Consider the following 23016-nt stretch of genomic DNA (forward strand, 5'->3'; position numbering starts at 1 on the left):
TCCGATGAAATCCTGTGATGAGGGGACAGAATTTGTGGTGGGGGCTAAAGACAATGGTGTTGCCAACGTTAATTAGAGGAAACCAGCTCACCCAGGTCTGGTCAGACAAGGGGGCAGTCAACACTGGCAGCAGAGGAATCAAAACATGAGGTGCATGCACTTTGGAGACAAAAGGAAAGTTGGAGGTGGGGCAGTAGTTTGCAAAGATATAAAGGGTTTGTGGGTTGGATTTTTTTAAGGAGGGGATGGTTAAGCAGCGAGTGGTCAAGATCTGGAATGTGCTGCCTGAGAACATGGTGGTGGCGGTTCAATTGAAGCATTCAAAAGGGAATTAGACAGTTATGTAAAAAGGAAGAATTTGGAGGGTTATGGGGAGAAGGCAGGGGAACTGAGGGAATTGCTCTTTGAGAGCCAGTGCGAACACGATAGGCCGAATAGCCGCCTTCTGCACTGTAACAATTCTGTGATTCTATGATGGCAAAATTAAAGAGATAGGACAGTATCTGAGGATTTGTAACCACGTACAATGTCAGCTCACATGAGGGTTAAGAGCAGGAGCTGCATCTCGTGCAAGAGATGAGCTTGGAGAGGTCACAAGGGAAAATGAGAGAAATTAGAGACAGAGGCAGGTTGAGATCTAGTGTAGGGAGACCCTACAACATGTTAGCAGTTTCTGCAGTTGTCTTGAATAAAGCCATTATTTCAAGTTTGTAAATTAGGCAATTGGTGTTGGTTACTGAGAGAAAGGGAGTGGAAGTGTATGGTACAGTTTTCATCAGTGAGTTGGTTGTCATAAAGCATAACGGGCCCTATTGATGTGTTCATTTTTTTTTGTCAAGTCCTCTGGTAGCATGTAGTTGCAGTGAAAGTGTTTAGATATGCTGATGTATTATGTTTGAAACTTTTGGCTGTGTCAGCATAAAATTTTCTTGGTCCTTGAACTATGGAAATATTTTTCTAGAGTATAAGAAAGCAAATCCAGAACGTTTACTTTAAGTTAAGCCAAGGCAACATAAACCAGAAGATTTGGAAAAAAATCTGTTTTGGACAGATGTTAGGAACAGCTTCTATAACCGAACTGAGGTTTATCCTGATTCATGTATTAAATATGTATCTCATTATGTGCTGTTTTCCGTAATTATGAAGTAGACATGACATTTCTGGACTGACTACTGTTAAAAATGAAAGCTGTTTTTCTCTCCCTTTCTCAACATCAGCTGGGAACTGAGGCATGATGTCTCGAAAAGCAAGCCAGATTGTTTAACAAAACAGATGATGGAAGTCCACAAATTTTGTATTGAAGGACATTTGCATTTCTTGTGTAACACAGATGTTATGTGTCGCTAGTTATTAAAGTGGAATGTGGTCATCTACCATTATCAATGGTCAGGAGTGCTTTTTTAAAAAAAAAATTCCTTCAAAAGCTTCATGCTGGAACAAATAGTGGTCCCAATAACCACTAAAAGTCCTATCTGAGAAAGTTGCTACATCTCAGATCATGTACACTATTTAAATGGCAAGTTTAATCATATGGCTTCCCACAAAATGGATCGAAGTTGGACACTGGTAACCACAGAGCAATAAGAGAATACTTTAATTTCTCACCAGTACTTCAGAATAGTATCTTTTGTAATTGGAACCTTTTGCATAAAGCCTATATAGTGACACTTTGAGAAGGGATTTGGAGTACCTGGACTGCCAGCATCTCCAATGATATCTATTTTGATTTATAATTCCAATTAATTATTAAAATATCTTTTTGTTTTAAATCCCATTTTGTGTCAGCTGCACTTCAAAGGAAGGAGAGGCTGGCAGTCTAGGTTTTCCAGATTCCTTCTAATATTGTATATGGGCTTCGTAAAAGGTTCAAATTACAAAAGATACTATTTTGAAGTACTGGTGAGAAATAAAAGTATTCTCCTTATTGCTTTAGTGGAATTGAAGGTAGAGATATGCTCTAGTTACCAGTATCCAATTTTGATCCATTTTGTGGGAAGTCATGATGGTTATAATTTGCCATTTAAATAGCATTGATCTGGGCTGTAGCAACTACCTCAGACAGGATTTTTAGTGATTATGTCCCATCGGAGCATTAAGCTTTTGCAGGAACATTATTTTTTTTTAACCTGCCTGACCATCGATTTTTCCTGTTTTGGGTTCTACTGCTGTAGAATTTTGGATACTGATCTTAGAGTTTAAATGACTTTTTATAAAACATGATATTTAACAACAGTATCTACAGATATGTATTTTTCAGCTGCTGCTATGCACGAGAGGAGGAATATTGGAATTGGGCCTGATGTGAAGAACAAATTTGTCTTTTCCATGAGTCCTTGGAGTCTTTTTGTTAAAACGGACTCAATTGTAGGAGTTATCAGATTTGACTTGTTCAAGGACTTCAAAACAAATTACATTTATAAAGCCCCTTTAGCGTCCTGTGGACCTACTACAGCATTGTTTTATAGATACATATAGCAATCAAACTGTTCTTGCAAGGATGACAAAAATAGCTAATTGTAATCTGCTGAGGTGGCAGTAGTTGATGATTTAATATTGGCCAGATCGACAGAAGAACTTCCCATAGCACTATTCAAAGAGCAAGGGCCTTTTACCTAAAAAGGCAAGGAGGGCCTAATTTTAAGTATCATTGCAAAGTTAGTACATCTGCTAATGCAGCACTCGTACAGTTCTACTGGTGAAAATCTAGCATGTGTGCTCAAGTTCTGTAATGGAGCTTGAGCCCACAACTTTGAGTCAGAGTTCACAACACAGCCAATCTGTCCTATTGATTATGCAGTTTACAGCTGGCTGACTTGCAGATAATTATTTTTAAATCAAATTAGCCTTTGTCCTTTTGACTATCTCATCTTTCCTATCCATTAAAGCCCTACCAGGGTTTGGCTAATACTGTAATTTAATTTAAATGAGATCCAAGATTTGATACCAGTTTTTAAAGGTTTAGATGCAAAGGGGTGGAATTAGGAAGTATAACTAACTTGATCTGACCCCAACTAATAGCAGGATTTCTGTTAAGTATGATGGGGAGATGAGCATGTACATGGGTGGAAAGCACCAATGTGCTCTAGCGAGCTGTTCCCAGTGCCCAGGAAATATATCCTGTGATACCAAGTATTTCTTCTATTACTCAACCAATTCTCTTAAAGTATATCATTCTTATTACCTCCTATGTCAATGGGGGTTGGCAACTCTAGTTAGATCTATTCCAGGAGGTTCGATGTCAAATGAGTAGCTACAGCCTACAAATATTATTTACTTAGTGGCTTGATCTCTGTGCTTTGCTGAAGATGCCATTGGGTGCTGTTGAAGGCCATAATTGTGAACGACTGACCTTAGCATGATTATTGCTGAAATTAAAGCTCAACTAGGAAAATCTATATTCTGTTATATTGGTAACCTGAGGAACTATTATTGTGCAAATTTGTTGCCATCGGATTTGTCTTTAGAGCTGTAAACTGCATCCTCCTAGTCATCTGACAATAGTAGGTGAGTTGCCACCAGCAGCAGTGCCCAGGAGATTAGTTACCTATGCTAGGAGATTCCTGGACACTGGGAGCATTTGTAATCTTAAATAAAAATTTACATTAGCTACATACAGTGCACAAAGATGTTTTCTCTTGAAGATTAGCAATGCTTATGGGTAATCCATTCCATACTTTTTTTTTTCCCAGACCCATATAATTAAATCAAAACTGACTTTTCACTCTTCCCTCAAGTTTAATTGTGATTTTGCTAAAAATATTGATACTTAATATGCCAAAGGGTATAGATGAGATAAATATCAATAAGTTCACGTAGAGCAGCCCTTAAACGTATCGTCATAGCATGAAATCTTCTGGCATATGTCCATCCAGCAACTCTAAGTCTGGCCAGTGTTCTAGACATAGTCAGACCCTTCCTGAAATGGACTTTCTTGATTGTATTTTGATTTTGGAGACGACACCAAAAATAATTCAGTTTAATAAGCCATTCCCAAGGTTCTCTTATAATTAACTTCACTAATTTCTTGAACACTTGGAAGTGTTTATGTAACTTGAATAATTACCATATATGTTTTACTAATTGCTACATTATATTTAAGCCATCTCCAAAATTCTCATAAGGCATTAGAGAGGGTGCAGTAAAGATTCATGAGAATGGTTCTATGGCTGAAGAACTTTCAATTACCTGGACAGGTTGAAGAAGCTGGGTCTGCTGTCCTTGGAGCAGAGCAGATTAAGAGGAGATTTTCTAAAGGTATTCAAAATCATGTGGGGCCTGGGCAGAGAAGGTAAGGTGGAAACTGTTCCCATTGGCTGAAGGATCCCGAACCTGAAGGCAACTAAGGTGATTGGCAAAAGAAGCAATAGCGACATGAGGAAAACATTTTTACATAGCAAGAGTGGGACTATGTGATGGACACGGCAGGCTGAATGGCCTTCTCCCGTGCTGTAACCATTCTATGAGACCAACTGGCTATGTGGGGAATATATTAATGCATCAATCTAACATCGCAGTGGGGGAGAATTTCCATCAACTTCTCCCAATCTTCAGCTGTAACTTCGACAGAACCACCCCCCCCCCCCCCCAGAGAAATGGCAGTTCCACAATTAAGTGGGAGTTCTTTGAAGAAAAAATATTTGGCAAATATTTTTAACTATGTAGGGAAGAGCCCTGCGTATGTTTGCCAGCTGTCAATATTGCAATGGTATTGAAAAGGATGCATTTACTCTGTATTACAAACCTTTCTCTGCCCCCAAAGTCCTTTGTGCACTGCTTTCTGAAGACATCTTTTATGAAAAGGTAGAGGTTGAGATGAAATAAAACAGAAAACGCTGGAAATACTCAGCAGGTCTGGCAGCATCTGTAGAGAGAGAAACAGAGTTAACGTTTCAGGACTCTGACCTTTCAGCAGAACTGATTTGTCTTTTATTGTTTTTTGGGTGTTTCTGTTTCATTATTCAAATCTTTACTGTTTTTAACAGCTATCAATTTTAAATATTTTTTAAATTAGGATCTCCCTGATTGCGATAGTCGCAAATCGTGGCGCAATGGACAATTTTTCCGCGATCAAAGCCGATCCTTCCAATCCTAGCCAAAGGGGGCAGCACTGAGCACCGCTCGATAGGAACCGCACTATTTACAATTTTGGTACGTTGTAATTCTATATTTTTTTTTACTTTAAAAATGACTGACATAAATATAAATGTGAAAACTTTTATTTCTGTGATGAATTGACGCCTTATTGTGTGAGGCGCTGACTGGGCTTGCCTGTGTCTGGGGGCCTGGCGCCGCCATTTTGCGGATCTGGAGCTGCGGTCAGGGAGCGGGCGCCGAGATGTTGGAGAAATTCTTGGGACCCAGATACGTCCAGCTGGTAAAAAACTGGTAAGGACGCGAGTTGGCGTCTGTACTGAAAGTTACGGGGTGGGAAGAAAGTTGGTTTTGTCTGAGTGAGAGGGAAGGTTAAAGTGTCTGTACCTCGAGCTCTGCTCCGCTGCTGCAGGGACAATAAGGCGCTTTGGAACAGGCTCTGAGGCTGGACTCACCTTGACAGGCCTTTCTGCTACAATCCCTCTTTTAAACACGCTGTCTCCCTGATCATTATATCCTGCGTTGCCTTGTCTTTTTTTTAAAAAACGCAAACTTTATTACGGCTCTGGTCCTTTTTTTGGGCGCTTGGTTAAAATAGCTTCAGTTTTCTACCTCTGTGGTCGAGTACTCATTATTCCTCAGTTGGATATCCTAAGTGTTTCCTTAATTATCCTAGATATTGTCTGTTTTATCGTAATTATCCCTTTCCTATCCTGAGTGGTGTGAAACAGGGCTGTGTTCTCGCACCCACACTTTTTGGGATTTTCTTCTCCCTGCTGCTTTCACATGCGTTCAAATCCTCTGAAGAAGGAATTTTCCTCCACACAAGATCAGGGGGCAGGTTGTTCAACCTTGCCCGTCTAAGAGCGAAGTCCAAAGTACGGAAAGTCCTCATCAGAGAACTCCTCTTTGCTGACGATGCTGCTTTAACATCTCACACTGAAGAATGCCTGCAGAGTCTCATCGACAGGTTTGCGTCTGCCTGCAATGAATTTGGCCTAACCATCAGCCTCAAGAAAACAAACATCATGGGGCAGGATGTCAGAAATGCTCCATCCATCAATATTGGCGACCACGCTCTGGAAGTGGTTCAAGAGTTCACCTACCTAGGCTCAACTATCACCAGTAACCTGTCTCTAGATGCAGAAATCAACAAGCGCATGGGTAAGGCTTCCACTGCTATGTCCAGACTGGCCAAGAGAGTGTGGGAAAATGGCGCACTGACACGGAACACAAAAGTCCGAGTGTATCAGGCCTGTGTCCTCAGTACCTTGCTCTACGGCAGCGAGGCCTGGACAACGTATGCCAGCCAAGAGCGACGTCTCAATTCATTCCATCTTCGCTGCCTTCGGAGAATACTTGGCATCAGGTGGCAGGACTATATCTCCAACACAGAAGTCCTTGAAGCGGCCAACACCCCCAGCTTATACACACTACTGAGTCAGCGGCGCTTGAGATGGCTTGGCCATGTGAGCCGCATGGAAGATGGCAGGATCCCCAAAGACACATTGTACAGCGAGCTCGCCACTGGTATCAGACCCACCGGCCGTCCATGTCTCCGTTATAAAGACGTCTGCAAACGCGACATGAAATCGTGTGACATTGATCACAAGTCGTGGGAGTCAGTTGCCAGCATTCGCCAGAGCTGGCGGGCAGCCATAAAGACAGGGCTAAATTGTGGCGAGTCGAAGAGACTTAGTAGTTGGCAGGAAAAAAGACAGAGGCGCAAGGGGAGAGCCAACTGTGCAACAGCCCCAACAAACAAATTTCTCTGCAGCACCTGTGGAAGAGCCTGTCACTCCAGAATTGGCCTTTATAGCCACTCCAGGCGCTGCTTCACAAACCACTGACCACCTCCAGGCGCGTATCCATTGTCTCTCGAGATAAGGAGGCCCAAAAGAAAGAAGATCGTAATTATAACAGGCAGTCCTGCCTCTGATTTCAAGTTGACCTTGAGTGAAATGCCCTTGAGTCCAATACTGTGAATATGGATTGGGATTTTCGGTAATGGCAGTAATGAAAGTATATGCCCACAACAGTTTGTAATCTCTGCTGTGCAATTCTTGTTCAGTTGTGAGGCTGGAGTATGGCGATAGTATGTGGAGGAAAGTTACTTCCTCGGTAACTGGATATTGGAGCAGCATTGTTTAATTCCTGCCCCCTTTCCATTGGGGATAATGTAGAAAATATGAGAAACTATAGGGGAACTTATAAACCCCTCTGTATTTATAGCAGCGTGCCTTGGCCTTATATTTTATTTGAAGGTTAAAATCTAATACCTATTGTGATCCAGTGGAATTTCTTGCTATAGCTCACAAGAGCCCACAATTCAAGTTTGAATGCACCATGATTCTTTTTAGTTGGCCAGAGACCTGAACTGGAAAATACTGCAACTCCTTATTCTCCAAATGCTGACCCAGTACTGCTCCTAGAGCTTTTAAACTCCTGTCCATATTTCAAATAAATTGTGATACAAAGCCACATTATGTGGAAGTTGGAGATGGCAAGTAATATTTTTTTTCATCTATTAAAAGCTGCCTCAAGTAACTGAGGGCTGCTTCATTGGCATGATTATTTAAATAGAGAGAGACTACAGAACTCTGCTGTACAGAGGGATCTGGGTGTCTTGGTACATGAATTACAAAATGTTAGTGTGCATGTACAGCAAGTGATTAGAAAGGCAAATAGAATGTTGTTACTTATTACAAGGGAAATAGAATATAAAGGTAGAGAAGTTTTGCTACAGTTGTACTGGGTCTTAGTGAAACCACATCTGGGAGTCTATGTACAGTTGTTTGGTCCCCTTCCTTAACAAAGGGTAAAATTGCATTAGAAGCAGTTCAGAGAAGGTTCATTTGACTGCTGGGATGAATTGGCTATTTTATGAGGAAAGGTTGAACAGGCATATGCATTGGAATTTAGAAGAATGAGAGGTGATCTTATTGAAGCATATAAGATCCTGAGGGGACTTGACAAGTTAGATGCTGGAAAGATGTTTCTACTTATGGGTGAGACTAGAACTAGGGGACAAATAAGGGGTCTCCCATTTAAGATGGAGATGAGGAAAAAAATTTTCTTTGAGGGTCATTAGTCTGTGTAATTTGCTTCCTCAGAGCCCATAGAGGCTGTGTCATTGAATATATTCAAGGCTGAGTTAAATCCTTGATAGACAAGGCAGTCAAGTGTTATGGGGGGGGCAGGCAGGAAAGTAGTGTTGAGGCCACATTCAAATCAGTCATGATCTTATCAAATGATGGAGTAGGTTTGAGGGGCCAAATGGCATACTCCTTCTAATTCATATGTTCGTATGTGATCCTTTAAATCACCATTTCAGATTTGAAACCTGTTCCCTTTACATCATCTGTTTCCAAGTTTTCCATAAAATCATCTAGTTCGAGTATTGCAAATTCCACTTTTTTTTTCTTCACTGTCTTCAGCTTTTTATTTATGTACCTTTACTATTAAAGTTGTGCCACTAAAGGGAGTTTTGTAGCAAGAAGCTAGCCGTTTCTCTTTATTTTCATAATGGTGAGAAACTAGGAACTGGAGGAGCAGAGAGATTTGGGCGTCCATGTACACGAAACACTGAAGGCTAGTAGGCAGATAGAAAAAAATAAACACAGGTTAATGGAATATTGGTCTTTATCTTAAGAGGATTGGAATACAAAGGGGAGGAAATTATGCTTCAGTTGTACAAAGCCTTGGTCAGGCCATATCCAGGAGTATTGTACTCCGTTCTGGGTATCACACCTCAACAAAAATATATTCATCTTGGGGGGTGGTTGGGGGGAGGATACAGATTTACCAGAATGATAATGGGGGTTAAAGGGTTAAATTATGAGAAGAGATTGCATAAATTTGGTTTATGTACCCTTGAAATTAAAAGGCAGTCTCATTAAGGTATTTACGCTATTGAATCCTTCTAGAATTTTAGATCAGAGAAGCTGTTTCCTCTGATGGGGGGTAATTCAGAATAAGAGGACACAATTTTAAAATTAGTGGAAGACCCAGGAGTGGCCAACCCCTTCACAGAGCAATTGCTTTCAATTCTATTCTATCACCTGCATTTGTCAAAACCCTGAGCTATGCTCTTGTTACCTCGAGACCCGACTATCCCAAAACCATCCTGCACCCTTGGTAAATTTAATTTAAAGGTCAGCTGTCCGTATCCTATCCTGCATTAGGTTTCACTGGCCCATCACCCCTGTCCTCAATGATCTCCCCATTCTCCCAACACCGCAAATTAAAAATTAAATCTCTTCATGGCCTCGTCCCCCTCCCTATCTCTATAAACTCCTCCAAAGCTGCACCTCCACCCCTGTGCCCCCCCCCAAAACTATCCATTTCTTTGAATTTTGTGCACATCACCCACCCATGTGTGCACACACCCTGCTCTGTCATTGGTGACTGACCCCATGCCCCTCCTTTTACCTATCTGCTTCTCAATATCCCTTTCCTCCTTTTTAAGATACTTAAAATCTATCCAGTTAACCAAGCTTTCTACCACTCCTAATATTGCCTCCGTTTTTCGGTTGAACTTTTTCTGTGAAGTGCCATGGGATGCTTTTCTCCACTTAAAGGTGCTATATAGATGCAAGTTGTTGTCATTTACACCTGACAAAAAAAAAACTTCCATTTCCTTTTTGAAGATCTTTAGATTCAATATTTACAGCACTGGAGAGCAGCTTATTCCACATGTTAAAACAGCCATGCAATATCCAAAAGTTAACTTTAAACCATTTTCTAGCCTTGTGTTCATTTTGATAATGTCTGCTGCTCCTACCTGATTTGGTTCAGAGAATTGGATGCAGCTTGTTTCTGTGTCTTGCAGCTGCTTTCTCATAAATACAATTGTCACAGCTGTGTAAATTGCAGAATTGTATTTACAGACCATAAAATCTGTATGGAGGAGCAAATCTCACACGAGATTGTATGCGGCTTTTTATATGTTTTGTTGGATTTGTTGCTAATTGTGAAACATAGGAATGGTACTGCAAATGAAAGATTCTGGATCTAAAGCCTAAACGGACCTGTAGCAATTGAGCTGTTACATTAGCAGTTTTGTTTAACTGGGCAAATTTACTTCTGTTCCTTATCTTCAACATTTCTGACTTTGTTCTCTGATAGCTCATACAATTTTGTTTACGTATTGCTCATGGCAGCTGGAGCATAGTTTCTAATGCTTATTCTGGTCCTGCAACTGCCTAAATGCTACAGTGGCTTGCCTATTGCCATGATATCACCAATTTGCTCTAATTTACTGAAGTAGTAGATCACTTGCCTGATGTGCTTTAAATGCACAGTAACTTTTCTCCCCCTCTCCAGAACCTCATTCTCAGTTATTTATATTGTAGTAATATATTTTTTCCCTATACCTTCTATGGTGGATTTGCAACATTTGCTTAAGCTGCAAGTACTGTGTTTATTTGTCCATTCTCCATCCTACCACCCCAAAAAAGCTTTTTCCTCCAGTCATATAAAGTAATCCTGGCCAGTTTATAGCAGGATCTGGATAATGTCCACACTTGGGCTGACAGTGGCAGGTAATATTGCCGCCATATTAGTGCTAGTTAATGACCAAGAGCCCTTAATTTTCCCCATGACCTTCAAAGGTACTAACATCCCTAGTCATTCACCATCAAGATCTTGAGAGTCCACATTGACCGGAAGCCTTAACCAGACTAGACATATCAACATAGGTATGCGAATACAGTCAGGTAGAGGTGATGAGAGGCTCACCTTTTGATCCCGCAAAGCCTCTCCAACATTTACAAAGCTGAAATAGGAGTATTGTGAATTGCTCATCATTCACCTGAATGGTGCAGCCATAATAGTGATTCATAAAGCTTGCAATACTGATGACAGAGGAGTTCACCTGATTGGTGTCTCTACTACTGGACTTTATATTTACTCCCTCCATCAGCAACATACCTGCAACAACTCACTCATGTTGCAACAGTTTGCATTTATTTATTTTATTATTTATTTTATTTAGAGATACAGCACTGAAACAGGCCCTTCGGCCCACCGAGTCTGTGCCGACCAAGAACCACCCATTTATACTAACCCTACAGTAATCCCATATTCCCTACCACCTACCTACACTAGGGGCAATTTACAATGGCCAATTTACCTATCACCTGCAAGTCTTTGGCAGTGGGAGGAAACTGCAGCACCCGGCAAAAACCAACGCGGTCACAGGGAGAACTTGTAAACTCCGCACAGGCAGTACCTAGAATTGAACCCGGGTCCCTGGAGCTGTGAGGCTGCGGTGCTAACCACTGCGCCACTGTGTGTGTTCTCACAGAACAATCCCAGCTTCTCTAGTTGCTCCACATAACTGAAGTCCCCCATCCCTGGTATCATTCTGGTAAATCTCCTTTGCACCTTCAATGTTGAATGAACTTCCAAATATCAAGCTAAGGAGACCAAATTTATAATTTCTTATTATATTTTCTTTATTATATAGTCCCTTTAACTTAGCAAAATATCCCAAGACACTTCACAGGAGCGTAATCAGACAAAAATTGATGCCAGGCCAAAGGGGAGACATTAGGAAATGTGACCAAATACTTGGTCAAATGCGTATGTTTTAAGGATCCTGTTATAGGAGGAGAGGTTATGGGAAGGTATTCCATAACTGGGGCCTGGACAGCTGAAGGCATGGGACCAATGGGAGGATGAAGGTATTGAGGGGTGCACAAGAGGCCAGAATTGGAGGAACGCAAAACTCTGAGGGTTGTAGGTCTGGAGGAGGTTACAGAAATTAGGAGGGGCAAGACTATGGAGGCATTTAAACATGAGGATGTGATTTATTTTTTAAATTGAGGCATTGGTGGACTGGACCCAATGCACATCAAAAAGCACAGGTGATGGGTGAGCAGGATGCATTGCGAGTTAAGATAAGGGCATCAGAACTTTGAGAAAGTTTATGGAAAATGGGAGGCCAGCCAGGAGAACATTGGAATAATTGAATCTTAAGGTAACAAAAACATTAGGTGAGGGTTTCAACAGCACATGGGCCAAGACATACAGAGGTCGAAGTAGGCAGCTTTGGTGATAGAGAGGAGCTCAACTCAACATCAATATGCTGTAGAGGTAGTTAACAATCTGGTTCAGCTTGAGATAGTGACCAAGGAGCAGGACTGTATAGGTGGCTGGGGGCATAGTTTGTAGTGGGGTGGTCGTCCCAATGGTTAATTGGAGAAAATATCAGCCCATCCAGGACTGAAAACAGAAGCAGCAGGGAAATAGAGAGAGATGATGAGGTAGAGCAAGATGTCATCAGCGTACATAGGGAACCTGATGTGTTTTCAGATGATGTCACTGAGGAGCAACATGTACATGGAAAACAGGAGGCTGTCAAAGATATAGATCCTTGAAGGACTCTCGTAACAGTGTTGGAGTGGGAAGAGAAGCCATTGCAGGATATTTTGACTGCAACTGGATAGGTAATTTGGGACCTGGCAAAGGCAGTCCTAGTCAGCTGGACAATGGAGGAGAGGTGTAGGAGGAGGATGGTGTGGTCAGTCATCTGAAAGCCTGCAGACAAGTTGAAAAGGGTGAGGATGGATAGTGCACCAAGATCACAGTTATATAAGATGTCATTTGTGACTTTGATTAGGACCTTTGCAGTGCTGTGACAGGATCAGAATCCTTGGCAATATAGTTCTACAAAAGTCAAGTACAAACCACGGCTCCCATTATGCATCACTTGCGCACAATTTATTAACAGAAGATATGACATTACTGGCTGTGTTAAAAGATTTTGTGTCAGATCTGGTCATCCTGCCACACTGGTTGGTATGGTGAACTTTGGGTTTTGGATTTCCACCGTAGTACCATGAAATCTGTAAGTCCACGGGCTGGAAATCCCCAAATTCCAGTCTCCACCTTGCTGCACAGGAGGACAGACTGGAAGGAAGTGGTATGTTAGGAATTTGGAATAAAATGCAAGCAGTTGTATGGGAAATTAATGTTGGAGGAATTTTTTCATTATCTTATAAGTATTTATTGTACAGCTATCTATTCAACTGGATTAGCAATAATGGGAGCAGGAGCCACTGGCGGAAAAAAATCATTGTCCTTATTGAAATTCTAACCTTTCAGATGTTACTTTGATGTGTTTGCTGAGTTCCTTCCTTGAACCAGTGGGGAAAAAATGACTTTTTTCCTGCTACAAACTAATTTGAGAAATTTAATATGTGATGTGCTATATACAGGAGTTCTAACAATATGTAAAATAATCTTGTGTCCCTTTTGAGCATTGTCATTATCTAGTGATCACATGATATATTAATTGCAAATTTCTAACAGTTTCATTAATCAAGATTTCCAATGACTCGTTTTTTTAACCATCTCACTAGCTGTTGCTAAATATATGATGAGCCTGTTTGTTTTGTATGTTTGATACCAGTGCCTGTAAAGGTGAGGCAGGGATTTAGTGTTTTTTTTTTTAAAAACAAGATCCTTGCCACTTAAAATCCCTGTTCATTGGGTTTGGGTGAAGTGATTGACTGAAAAGTCTCATCTCTCCATCTGTGCTAATTGTTGCTTACTGATCCCTAGCAACCGTGTGAGCATTATAAGAAATACTATCACAGAAACAAAATAACACCATGAAGTAATTTCAACTGCTTTTTCTTGGACTATGCAAAATGCTTCCAAATATGTTATGGGGTTTCAGGGAATATATATGGTTGGGGGGGGCGGGGGGGTGCGGTTGGTGTTAAGAAAGGTATGCGTCAACATTTTGTTCCATCTAGCTATAGCATGTTTAAAAATCTTCAGTATGTACAAACTTTCTTTCTGTACCACTTGGCATTATAACATTCTGTGTCTGCATTTGTCATTGGAAATGCTCATACAGAACCTATCACTGTACAATCTAGCCACTGACTGCCCACAGTTCCCTCATAGAAACATAAATAGGAGCAGGAGTAGGCCATTCGGCCCTTTGAGCCTGCTCCTCCATTCATTATGATCATGGCTGATCATTCAACTTATTAACCTGTTCCGGCTTTCGCCCCAAGAGTTATATCTAACTCCTTCTTGAAAACGTACAATGTTTTGGCCTCAACTGCTTTCTGTGGTAGCGAATTCCACAGGCTCACCACTCTCTGGGTGAAGAAATTTCTCCTTATCGCAGTCCTGAAAGGTTTACCCTATATCCTTAGACGATGACCTCTGGTTCTGGAGTCCCCCACCATCGGGAACATCCTTCCTCTATCTACCCTGTCTAGTCCTGTTAGAATTTTATAGGTTTCTGTGAGAGCCCCCCCCCCCCCTCACTCTTCTGAACTCCAGCGAATATAATCCTAACCAACTTAATCTCTCCTCATACGTCAGTCTTGCCATCCCAGGAATCAGTCTGGTAAACCTTCGCTGCACTCCCTCTATAACAAGAACATCCTTTCTCAGATAAGGAGACCAAAACTGCACACAATATTCCGGGTGTGCCCTGTATAATTGCAGCAAGACATCCCTGCTCCTGTGCTCGAATCCTCTCACTACGAAGGCCAACATACTGTTCTGCCTTTTTTACCACCTGTTGCACCTGCATGCTTACCCGCAGCGACTGGTGTACAAAAACACCTAGGTCTCGTTGCATATTCCCCTCTCTGTTTATAGCCGTTCAGATAATCTGCCTTCCTGTTTTTGATACCAAAGTGGGTAACCTCACATTTATCCACATTATACTGCATCTGCCATGCATTTGCCCACTCGCTTAACTTGTCCAAATCACCCTGAAGCCTCTATGCATCCTCCTCACAACTCACCCTCCCACCCAATTTTGTGTCATCTGCAAATTTGGAGATATTACATTTAGTTCCCTCATCTAAATCGTTAATATATTTTGTGAATAGCTGGGGTCCTAGCACCGATCCCTGCAGTACCCCACTGCCATTTGGAAAAAGACCCGTTTATTCCTACTCTTTGCTTCTTGTCTGCCAACCAGTTCTCTATCCATTGCAATACACTACCCCCAATCCCATACGCTTTAATTTTACATGCTAATCTCTTACATGGGACATAAACCATGTCCACTGGCTCCTCCTCATTAACTCTACTAGTTACATCCTCGAAGAATTCTAGCAGATTTGTCAAACGTGATTTCCCTTTCGTAAATCCATGCTGACTCTGTCCGATTCTACCACTGTTCTCCAAGTGCTCTGCTATAAAATCTTTTATAATGGACTCTAGAATTTTCCCAACTACCGACGTCAGGCTGACTGGTCTATAATTCCCTGTTTTCTCTCTACCTCCCTTTTTAAGTAGTGGGGTTAGATTAGCTACCCTCCAATCTGTAGGAACTGTTCCAGAGTCAATAGAATCTTGGAAGATGACTGCCAATGCGTTCACTCTTTCTAGGGCCACTTCCTTAAGTACTCTGGGATGTAGATTATCAGGCCCTGGGGATTTATCGGCCTCAAAATGCCTTTGGGGGAAAAATGTTATCTGTTTATTTCCTCCAAAGCTGAAATTTCTAATGTTCAAAAAAAGTTTAACTAAAATAAATACATATTTCACAAAAACGTGATATGTATCAATTGAATTGTCTTTTAATGTTTTAATAGTTTTTACTTAAAGGCCTCAGCTTCTCCCAAAATCCAAGCTGTGAAATTGATCTTTTTTCCTCAAGCTGTGATGCTTTGAGCTGAATTTGGATTGTGTAGTTTACCTAATTTCCCTGAATCCAGTCAGTTATACTGCAGATGTTCTTTGTTTAGCTTAAAGCAATTTCTGCTGAAAAGATTTTTAAATTATTTGGTGCAAAGCTAGATGGAAAATTTCAAAAGATTTACTGAGGTAAAATTCAAATAGTGTATGTTAAAAAAAAAAAATTCTGTTGTAAAACCTTTTGTGAGCTTTTCTTTTCTGTTCCAAACTGAGAGCAGAAATACTGGGATCAAAACAGTGGGGAGGTGAGAGGCAGGGGGAGTTGAAAAAAATGGGCATCGTCATTGTTTGCTAGATCTTAGTGTACATATGGGAGTCTGCAATTCATTTTAGAGCTAGGGAACAATAGCATAGTAGTTGTTACTGGATTAGCAATCCGAAGGCCTGGACTAATGATCTGGAGACATGAGTTCAAATCCCACCATGGCAGCTGGTGAAATTACATTCAATTTGTTAAGTAAATCAGGAACAAAAAGCTAGTATCAGTAATGGTTACCATGTAACTGCCAGATTGTCATAAAAACACATCTGCTTCATTAACGTCCATTTTAGGGATGGAAGTCTGTTGACGGCCTATACGTGACTCCAGACCCACAGCAATGTGGTCGACTCCATCTGCCCTCTGAAATGGCTTACAGGGTTGTATCAAACTGCTGTGACAAAGTATTATAATAAACAGGTTGGACCACCTGGCATCAACTTAGGCTTTGAACATGACGGGCACACCCAGCTCAGTCGATCCGGCAAAGTTGTCCTCACTAATGTGGACACTTAATATTTGCTTTTATATAGCACCTTTCGTGACCACAGGGCATCCCAAAGTACTTTATGGCCAATTAAGTACTTCTGAAGTGTAGTCACTTGTAATGTAGAAAGTGTGGCAGCCAATTTGAACATGGCAAGCACCCACAAACAGCAATGTGATAATGACCAGATATTCTGTGTTTGAGATATTAATTGAGGGATAAATGTTGGTTAGGACACTGGGGATAGCTTCCCTGTTCTTCAAAATAGTGCCATGAGATCTTTTACATCCACCTGTGAGAGTAGATGGGGCCTCTATTTAACGTCTCATCCAAATAACTTGTGCCAAAATTGGGAGAGCTGTCCCACAGATTAGTCAAGCACCATCTGACAGTCATACTCACAGAATCGTGCCTTTTGAGCCAGTGTCCCAGACTCCTCCATCACCATGCTCCACCAGAAGTGACGGCACAGTGGTATACAGCCGGGAGGGAGTTGCCCTGGGAATCCTTGGCGTTGACCACATGAAGTCTCATGGCATCAGTTCAAATGTGGTCAAAGAATCCTGCTGCTAATTGTCACCTATTGCCCTGTCTCAGCTGATGAATCAGTACTCCTCCATGTTGCACACCACTTGGCAGAAGCACGGAGGGCACTAAGGGCACAGAATGTACTCTGGGTGGGGGACTTCAATGCCCAACATGAAGAGTGGCTTGGTAGCATCACTACTGACCAAAATGGCCAACTCTTGAAGGACATATCTGCCAGACTGGGCCTGTGGCAGGTGGTGAGCGAACCAACAAGAGGGGAAAAACCTTTCTGACCTTGTCCTCTCCGATCTTCCTGTCGCAGATGCATCTGTTCATGACAGTATTGGTAGAAGTGATTACCACATAACCCTAGTGGAGACAAAGTCCCATCTTCACTAAGGACACCCTGCGTCATGTTGTGTGGCACTACAAATGTGCTAAATGGGATAGATTCAGAACAGATTTAGTAGCTCAAAACTGGGCATCCATGAAGAGCTATATGCCATCAGCAGCAGCAGAATTATACTCCTCCACAATCTGTAACCTCATATCCTTTACTCTACAAAAAACATCAAGCCAGCGACCAACCCTGGTTCAATGGGGAGTGTAGAAATGTCATGCCAGGAACAGCACCAGGCATACCTAAAAATGAGGTGCCAACCTGATGAAGCTACAACACAGGACTACATGCATGCTAAATAATGGAGGCAGCATAGTAGAGACATCGCCATCCTCAATGGTGGGAAACCCAACACATCAGTATGAAAGACAACGCTGAAGCATCTGCAACCATCTTCAGCCAGAAATGCCCTTTGGATGATCCACTTCGACCCCCTCCTGAGGTCCCCACCATCACAGATGCCAGTCATTAGCCAATTCGATTCCCTGATTCGACTGAAAGCACTGGATACAGCAAAGGCTATGGGGCCTGACAACATCCCAGCTTTACTAACAGAGTTGTTTTCCAGAACCGGCCGCGCCCCTAGCCTAGCTGTTCTAATCTAGCTGCAACACTGGTATCTAACGGACAATGGGGAAAGTTGCCAAGGTATGCCCTGTCCACAAAAAGCAAGATAAATCCAAAAAGGCCAATTACCACCCCGTCAGTCTACTCTCAATCATTAACAAAGTGATGGAGGGTGTCATTGACAGTGCTATCAAGTGGCACTTTCCCACGTAGCTTTGTATTGTCATCAAACAGATACATTACCCTCGGTAAAGGCCTGGTCAGGTCGGGAAAAAGAACCCGACCGAACCACAGCGGGCCCGACCCGGCCTGAGTCCCTCATATTTTGCCCGAGCCCAACCTGACCATCCCTTTATTTGCCTTCGGACTCTGAACCTCCAGGAAGCTGCAGCTTGTGCGTGATAACATCATAGTGACGTCACTCGCTCACTGCGCAGACTCAGTTTTGTCCCGGACTCCCAGCACAAGTAAGTTTGTTTTTTTTTAAAATTTCAATACTTGCCAGCGAAGCACTTGCCGTGTGTGTCCGGCCCAACCCGAGCCCAAAAGCCAGATCCAGAAGAGGGGCCTGGGCCGAACCTGACACATGTCGGGTTTGGGTCGGGTAGCAGGCCTTTAACCCTTGGTCCCTCCATCTAAATAGATAGTAAATAGCTGAGGTCCAGCACTGATCTTTGCAACATTGCACTAGTAATAGTCTGTCAAGCTGAAAATTACCTGTTTATTCCTGCTTTGTTTTCTGTGCTTTAACCAATCCTTTATTGATACTAATATATTGCTCCCAAACCCCTGAGCCCTTGTGTAACATTCACTGTTTCCGCCACCAGCACACAGTGGCAGCAGTGTGTGCCATCTTCAAGATGAAATGCAGCAACCCATCAAGGCTTCTTTGACAGCACCTCCCAAGCCTCTACCACCTAGAAGGACACGGGCAGCTGGCATATGGGAACACCACCATCTCCGAGATCCCCTCAATTCACACCATCCTGACTTGGAAATATATCGCTGTTGCTTCGTCGGTGGAAATCCTGGATCTCCCACCCGAACAGCATTGTGGGTGTAACCACACTACAAGGACTGCAGTGGTTCAAGAAACCGGTTCACCCCTACCTTCGAGGGCAATTAGGGATGGGCAATAAATTTTGACCTTGTCAGCATGCCCACATCCAGCAAATGAATTTTGAAAACAATTCCTCTATTGTGATGTTAATTAGGATTAATAAGGAAATGCAGCTCACTTTCTTTAAAGTCATGTATTGAAGGAGGGAAACTATTTTTGAGCAATCTGTATAGAAATAAAGGGAATATAGAAAAAAAAACTTAACTGAGGATTTAATTTTACAGTGAAACTATGCCCAAAATATGTCTGGAATCTGTTTTTAATCTTATGATTGAACAAAAATTAAGAGCATGGAACAAAGCCATTGTATTGTAATAAACGTGCTTCAGAATTTGAGATTTCTGCATTATCTTTTATTTTTGTAGGATTCCAACAGTGTCAACATGGGGAGCTGTTGGTTGTGCAGCAATAGTATACGCTACAGATTGGAGAGTAGTATTTGACCGTATCCCCTACATAAGAGGAAAATTCAAGTCTGAATGAAGTACTCATGTTTTGATGGTGAGCCACAGTTTCATTTACTTTCTAAACTTGTAATTAGTTACAAACTCATTGTACAAGTTGAGGAAAAATATTAATTTATCTAATCAGACTAAATAAGGATATTGCTCTATGCAAAGTGAGGATTAATGAAGTGATGCTGTCATTACTGATAAGTATGCTTTTTGACAGTTTTTGGCTGTTCAAGATGCTTTGAGAACTTCGGCATATGTATCAATACTGTTCTTATTACACTAGTGGGCATTTAGTGTCTAGTAGATAGAAATTCTCTTTGTGATCATTTTTTATGTGGCCCTGAACCCAATATGTACAGTTAGTTTCTGCTATGAATCTACAGTAGCTGTTATTTACTGCTGGCGTGGAGTTCTAGAAAGTCATTTTCATGAATTAGGTGGCTTGTTGCACAGTGGTGCAGTGGTTAGCACCGCAGCCTCACAGCTCCAGCAACCCGGGTTCAACTCTGGGTACTGCCTGTGTGGAGTTTGCAAGTTCTCCCTGTGTCTGCGTGGGTTTCCTCCGGGTGCTCCGGTTTCCTCCCATACGCCAAAGACTTGCAGGTTGATAGGTAAATTGACCATTATAAATTGCCCCTAGTATAAGTAGGTGGTAGGGAAATATAGGAACAGGTGGGGATGTGGTAGGAGCATGGAATTAGTGTAGGATTAGTATAAATGGGTGGTTGATGGTCGGCACAGACTCGGTGGGCCGAAGGGCCTGTTTCAGTGCTGTATCTCTAAACTAAACTAAATACAGCAATGGTTACTACTGACATATTTTTCTGGTAAAAATGTTTGTGGCCTCGAGGATGATTTTGTGGCATTACTGGATGTTTGCTTCCATCCGTCAACCTAAAGAGAAGTTTTCTGATCCTCAGGCCGTTCTTTCACCCAGAATACTACCCATGCGCTTAGTTTCTGAAGCACTGTGTCCTCCCTCCACTCTTTCTCAGGAGCTGAAAATGGGAAATTCTCGTCTCCCTCAGTCCTTTGTTCTACAATTTTCATGCTGCTATAGGCCAAACTTAGTATAACAATCAATGCTTCCTGATTTTCTTGATCTTCCTTTGCTCTTTACATTCTGCACAATGAACCTTGGTGTATCACCACAGTTTTGCAATATTAAGTTTAAGCTCACATCGGAAGAATAACTACTTGAGTAAGTGACTGGAGGACTTTTTTTAATAAAACAAAGGGAAATGGGGATTAAATGACAACTTGCGTTTATATAACAGCTTTAGCATCGAAAATACCTCAGTGTTCCTCAATGGCATTAGGAAAAACAGACACTGAGCCAACAAAATTAGTAAGTTTTGAGAGTTGTCACAAAAGGCTTGATCAAAGAGATCATTCTGAAAGATGGTCTTAAAAAAAGTGGTAGTAGGATTCGCTAATGCAATTCTGGAGAGGAGTCTTCGGGTCTTAGGTGACTGAGCCATGATAATGGTGAAGTCATAGGAAGAAAGAGTTTGGCAGTTTGATTGTAGATGGAGAGTACAAGCCCATGGAAGGTGAGGAAAATAATTTCAAATTTGAGATGTTGTTAGTCCACGAGCCATTGTATGCCAATGTGATTGGGGTAATGGATAAACTTCAAGACATTAAAAGTAAATTTAAATAGTATTTTACAGAGAACTATTGAAAATTGGGATGTATTGTAATATCAATCAACTAATACTTCATGATTGGTCTTTTCGTATGCTTACTTCCTTCACTTGGCTGAAATTTGCAGAACACTGACCTCAGTATATCCACTATAGGAATTAGAATGGTCAATCCAGATAGTCCTATTTGACGTGATCATATAGTTCTTCCTGGGTCATTTGATGTAAGATCTGTGACAAAGTAGAGATCATACAAGCAGGAAATAGCCACCGAGTCTATCCACACTGCTTCATTTTCCTTGTCCTCCTTCAGGATCCAGTCTAATCACTGCCATGTTTCCTATTCCAAATGTACCTCTCCTACTTTGCTCTCTGTATACTTTCTCCCGCTCCTGCCCAATTTTTCTAATTCTGCATATTAATCAAACCAGTGGAATGTCACATTCAGAGTCAATAAGACTGCTCAATATTCAGCACACTCTTCAGTTTCATTGGTTTCTCTGCACAAGCTATTCTTGTAGCAGCAAAAATCAAGGAAAACGTTGGCCAAGTAGAAATTTCATCAGTGTCTACCTGTCGTAGCTACAGCTAGCACTATTATATACTAATATAAGCAAAATACTGCGGTTGCTAGAAATCTGAAATAAAAACAAAGTGCTGGAAATACTCAGCAGGTCTAGCACCATCTGCTTTTCAATCAGAACTCATCAGGACAGTTCTGATGAAGGTCACAGACCTGAAACATTAACTTTGTTTCTCTCTCCACTATTACGTATTAAATACATTTGATGGCCTATTTGTTGTGTTTTTTGTGTTGCAGGATGTAGATGAACAATCCAGACAAGTGATCAGTGGCTTCAGACATCAGGACAGTTGGGATGTTTCTGAACTGAATGTTTCTGTTTTTGAACTTTTAAAGCTGGAGCAGGAATCAGTTTTAGCAGCTTGTGAGAGTGGCTGTGTTAATGTGAAACTAATAGACTGTATCCACTTGAGCACTTTGTGTTCTAAGTCCTCAGAATTTTTGTGTTTTGCCCCAAATTCCATCCTTCAGCTTCTAAAATAAAATATGAAAACCTGTTATATATTGATAAATGTTGTGTTTATAAATTTAGTCTCTGTTACAATCTCTGCACTCAGTGGGATCAGAGTGTAGTGAGCACATTTAATCAATTGGTGCTCTAAGCTAGTGATAGCTTCAGGCTCTCTTGGATTCATTATAGTACATTTGATACCAAATATAGTTTTTTTTTTAAAAAAGAATATCTAAACTTGCTATTTTTCAAAACTTTTTCCATACCTCGGTGTATATTTTGGGTCAGTTTTATCTGTTTCCACAACTTATGGTACCTAGCAGCAAAAGCTGTTCAAAATCTTTCATCAACCAACATTCAGTGTGGAACTGTATACAATTTTAGGGAAGATAAAAGTGCAAACTCCTGAGACAGATCTCGAACGCTGAAGTTTAATGCAGACTTGTAGCAAATGCAAACCTCCACAGTGCTGTTGATTAGTCATCAGATATTTGGAATAATCTGCTTTCCTTCGCTAACTGATCTCGCCCCCCAAAAATAAAATATAGAAATGTGTCCTTGATCGGAGAAATTCTTCTACCCCACCACAATTTACCCAATGAGGAAGCAACCTGTTGGAGACCTGTCATTTTGGGCTCTAGCCAAAAATAACTATTGAGCGCTTGCATCAGCATCTTCGCGTGGAAAGGATGCTGGTCCTTGCCTACAGTAGGCCAAGTATGAATGTGATGCATATGTCACAAGGTAAG

The 23016-nt window shown here is 41.4% G+C and overlaps 1 protein-coding gene and 1 long non-coding RNA gene across 2 annotated transcripts in view; one reads left to right on the top strand and one right to left on the bottom strand.

Annotated features, from left to right (window-relative positions):
* The window catches only part of LOC137351672 (uncharacterized), a 35817-nt gene that overhangs the window by 6312 nt on the left and 6489 nt on the right, over window positions 1-23016 (bottom strand). The window contains exon 2 of the long non-coding RNA XR_010969554.1: window positions 4742-4861. This is a non-coding gene — a long non-coding RNA (uncharacterized lncRNA). The remainder of the gene's footprint in view (window positions 1-4741; window positions 4862-23016) is intronic.
* On the top strand, window positions 5278-22316 carry uqcr11 (ubiquinol-cytochrome c reductase, complex III subunit XI). Its single transcript, XM_068016367.1, has 3 exons — window positions 5278-5385; window positions 19498-19633; window positions 22054-22316. The coding sequence occupies exons 1-2, from the start codon at window positions 5336-5338 to the stop codon at window positions 19613-19615; spliced, it is 168 nt and encodes a 55-aa protein (XP_067872468.1). The 5' UTR covers window positions 5278-5335; the 3' UTR covers window positions 19616-19633; window positions 22054-22316.

This window comes from Heterodontus francisci, chromosome 36 (assembly GCF_036365525.1).
Source record: "Heterodontus francisci isolate sHetFra1 chromosome 36, sHetFra1.hap1, whole genome shotgun sequence".
Lineage (NCBI taxonomy): Eukaryota > Metazoa > Chordata > Chondrichthyes > Heterodontiformes > Heterodontidae > Heterodontus > Heterodontus francisci.

What these genes read in the sequence shown, in the direction of transcription:
- uqcr11 (XM_068016367.1), top strand. Translation starts at nt 5,336, where the DNA reads ATGTTGGAGAAATTCTTGGGACCCAGATACGTCCAGCTGGTAAAAAAC. An exon ending in GTCCAGCTGGTAAAAAACTG is followed by an intron (nt 5,386 to 19,497) that starts GTAAGGACGCGA and finishes TTATTTTTGTAG; the next exon opens with GATTCCAACAGTGTCAACAT.